The 1996-nt window shown below is 52.5% G+C and overlaps 1 protein-coding gene across 1 annotated transcript; it reads left to right on the top strand.

The window, feature by feature from the left end:
- Window positions 1-534: 534 nt before the first annotated feature.
- Window positions 535-1996, top strand: LOC105310596 (interferon lambda-3-like; the record flags this gene model as incomplete). The annotated part of the gene is made up of 4 exons (XM_011386751.1): window positions 535-606; window positions 1389-1532; window positions 1637-1720; window positions 1817-1996. Coding segments are annotated over 4 exons (399 nt in total), but the record flags the coding sequence as incomplete, so codon positions are not given.

Consider the following 1996-nt stretch of genomic DNA (forward strand, 5'->3'; position numbering starts at 1 on the left):
CTGGGAGGGGGAGGGTTCAGCATCCTCCTATTCTACCACCATCTTGGATCTGTGAGCACCTACTGTTATAGACTAACCCCTACCCCTCCTGCCTTGGCCAACCTGCTACTCTGCTACTGTGGGCTAACCTCTATCCTCCTGTTATGGGCTAGCTTCCAGCTTTTCTTTCTCTTTTTTCCCCCTCTTTAATTCCTACCCCCCACTTCCACTCCTGACCTATGGATGTTGCCATCTCCCCTTAAGAACTGGATCTCTGAAGGCGGGGCATCTCCTCTCAGGCGCTCACGGCACCCCTGGGGCCTGGCGCACTGGGGTATGGTCCGTGGCTCTATCTGGGGCGGGAACCCAGGACCTTCTGTGTGTAAAGCAGACGTGCTAACCACTGAACTATGGAGGTAGCTTCCAGCTTTTCAGCTGCAGTTAATCTCTATCCTTTCTGCTGTGTATTAAAGTCAAGTTCTCCTGTTAGACCTTCATCCTTGATCCTATGGGCTAGCTTCATACTGTGGGATAACGTCTACTCTTGCTCTCTAGGAAAATTCACTGAAAAACCAGAGCTGCAGCTTCTCACTCTTCCCCAGGAACTGGAAACTGACAGAGATGCAAGTGAGTTAGAACTGAGGTCACCCTTACCCTCACCTGGCCCCTCTTTCTGTCTCCTTAAGTGGCCCCTCACCTCCTTTATCTCACCTGTCTTTCCCTTCTCTCTGGTGTCTCCTCACCTGTCCTGTGCCCTTGTCCCGCTTCAAATGCTCCTTTGACTCTGTCCCTGCCATGAGTCCCTTTTATCATCTTTCTGCCTGTCCCTCTCACCTCCACTCTTACCTCGTTCCTTCTCATTTCTCTCTTCTTTTCTCTCCTGGGTCTGTCCTCCACCTGTGCCCCTTCCCCATCCAGCTTGTCACTGTCTACTCTCAATAGTGATGACCACTTCCCCTCTCAACTGACCTCCTTACCACTGACTCTCACCTATGTCCCTCATCATCTTTCTTCCACTGATCTTCTCCTAGCATATACTCCTCCTTCACCTATGCTTCTCACTTATTCATCTAACTGTCTCTCTCTCACCTGCCTCCCTAACCTGTTTTCTTCTCACCCATCCTTATACCCTGCCTCTCAAACCTCTGTGATCCCCATGAATCATCTTTCACTTGTCCCCATTTCATTTTCTCACCTGTCCCCTCACCTGTTTCCTCCCTTATTTTTCTTCCTCACCTGTATCCTCTTCATCTGCATCCTTCCTTATATGTTCCCCATTACGTGACCCATCCCCTGCCCTCCTTCCTTGTACTCTCTACCTATCCCCACTAACTAGGCCTTCTTGCCTATCTTTCCTCACCTTTCTACCTCACCTGCCTCCTCACCTGTTCTTTCTCATTTCTCCTCAGGTATGGGAGCGCCCCATGGCTTTGGAGGCTGAACTGGCCCTGACACGAAAGATCCTGGAGACCAAGGCTGACTCATCCCTGGGGGACATCCTGGACCAGCCCCTCAGCATGCTGCGCCACATCCACGCCAGACTCCAGGCCTGTGTGAGTGCTCGGGGCACCAGGCCATGTCTGTGGGCTCTGAGCATATGAGACCTCACCCCTCTGTCCTAGGGCCTGCCTCACACACCACCCTCCTCTGCCCACAGGTCTTACCTCAGCCCACAGCAAGTCCCAGGCCCCATGGCCGCCTCCACCACTGGCTGCACCGGCTCCAGAAGGCCCCAAAGAAAGTGAGTTACCATGAGAAGGATGGATGCCTGGGATCTGGGTAAGGAGGGAGGCTGATGCCCGAGCAATGGGAAACCGCATTCCGATCTCTCTCACAGATGTCTCAAGACTGCCTCGAATCTACTGTCACATTCAACCTCTTCCGCCTCCTTACAAGAGATCTGAAGTGTGTCGCCAGGGAAGATCTATGTGTCTGAGAACCTAGACCCACCCCCAGCTCATCTGGGATCCCAGACCTTATTTATGCACTAAGTCCCACCCCTGCCTTAAATTATTTC

This window comes from Pteropus vampyrus, unplaced genomic scaffold, assembly GCF_000151845.1.
Source record: "Pteropus vampyrus isolate Shadow unplaced genomic scaffold, Pvam_2.0 Scaffold6794, whole genome shotgun sequence".
Lineage (NCBI taxonomy): Eukaryota > Metazoa > Chordata > Mammalia > Chiroptera > Pteropodidae > Pteropus > Pteropus vampyrus.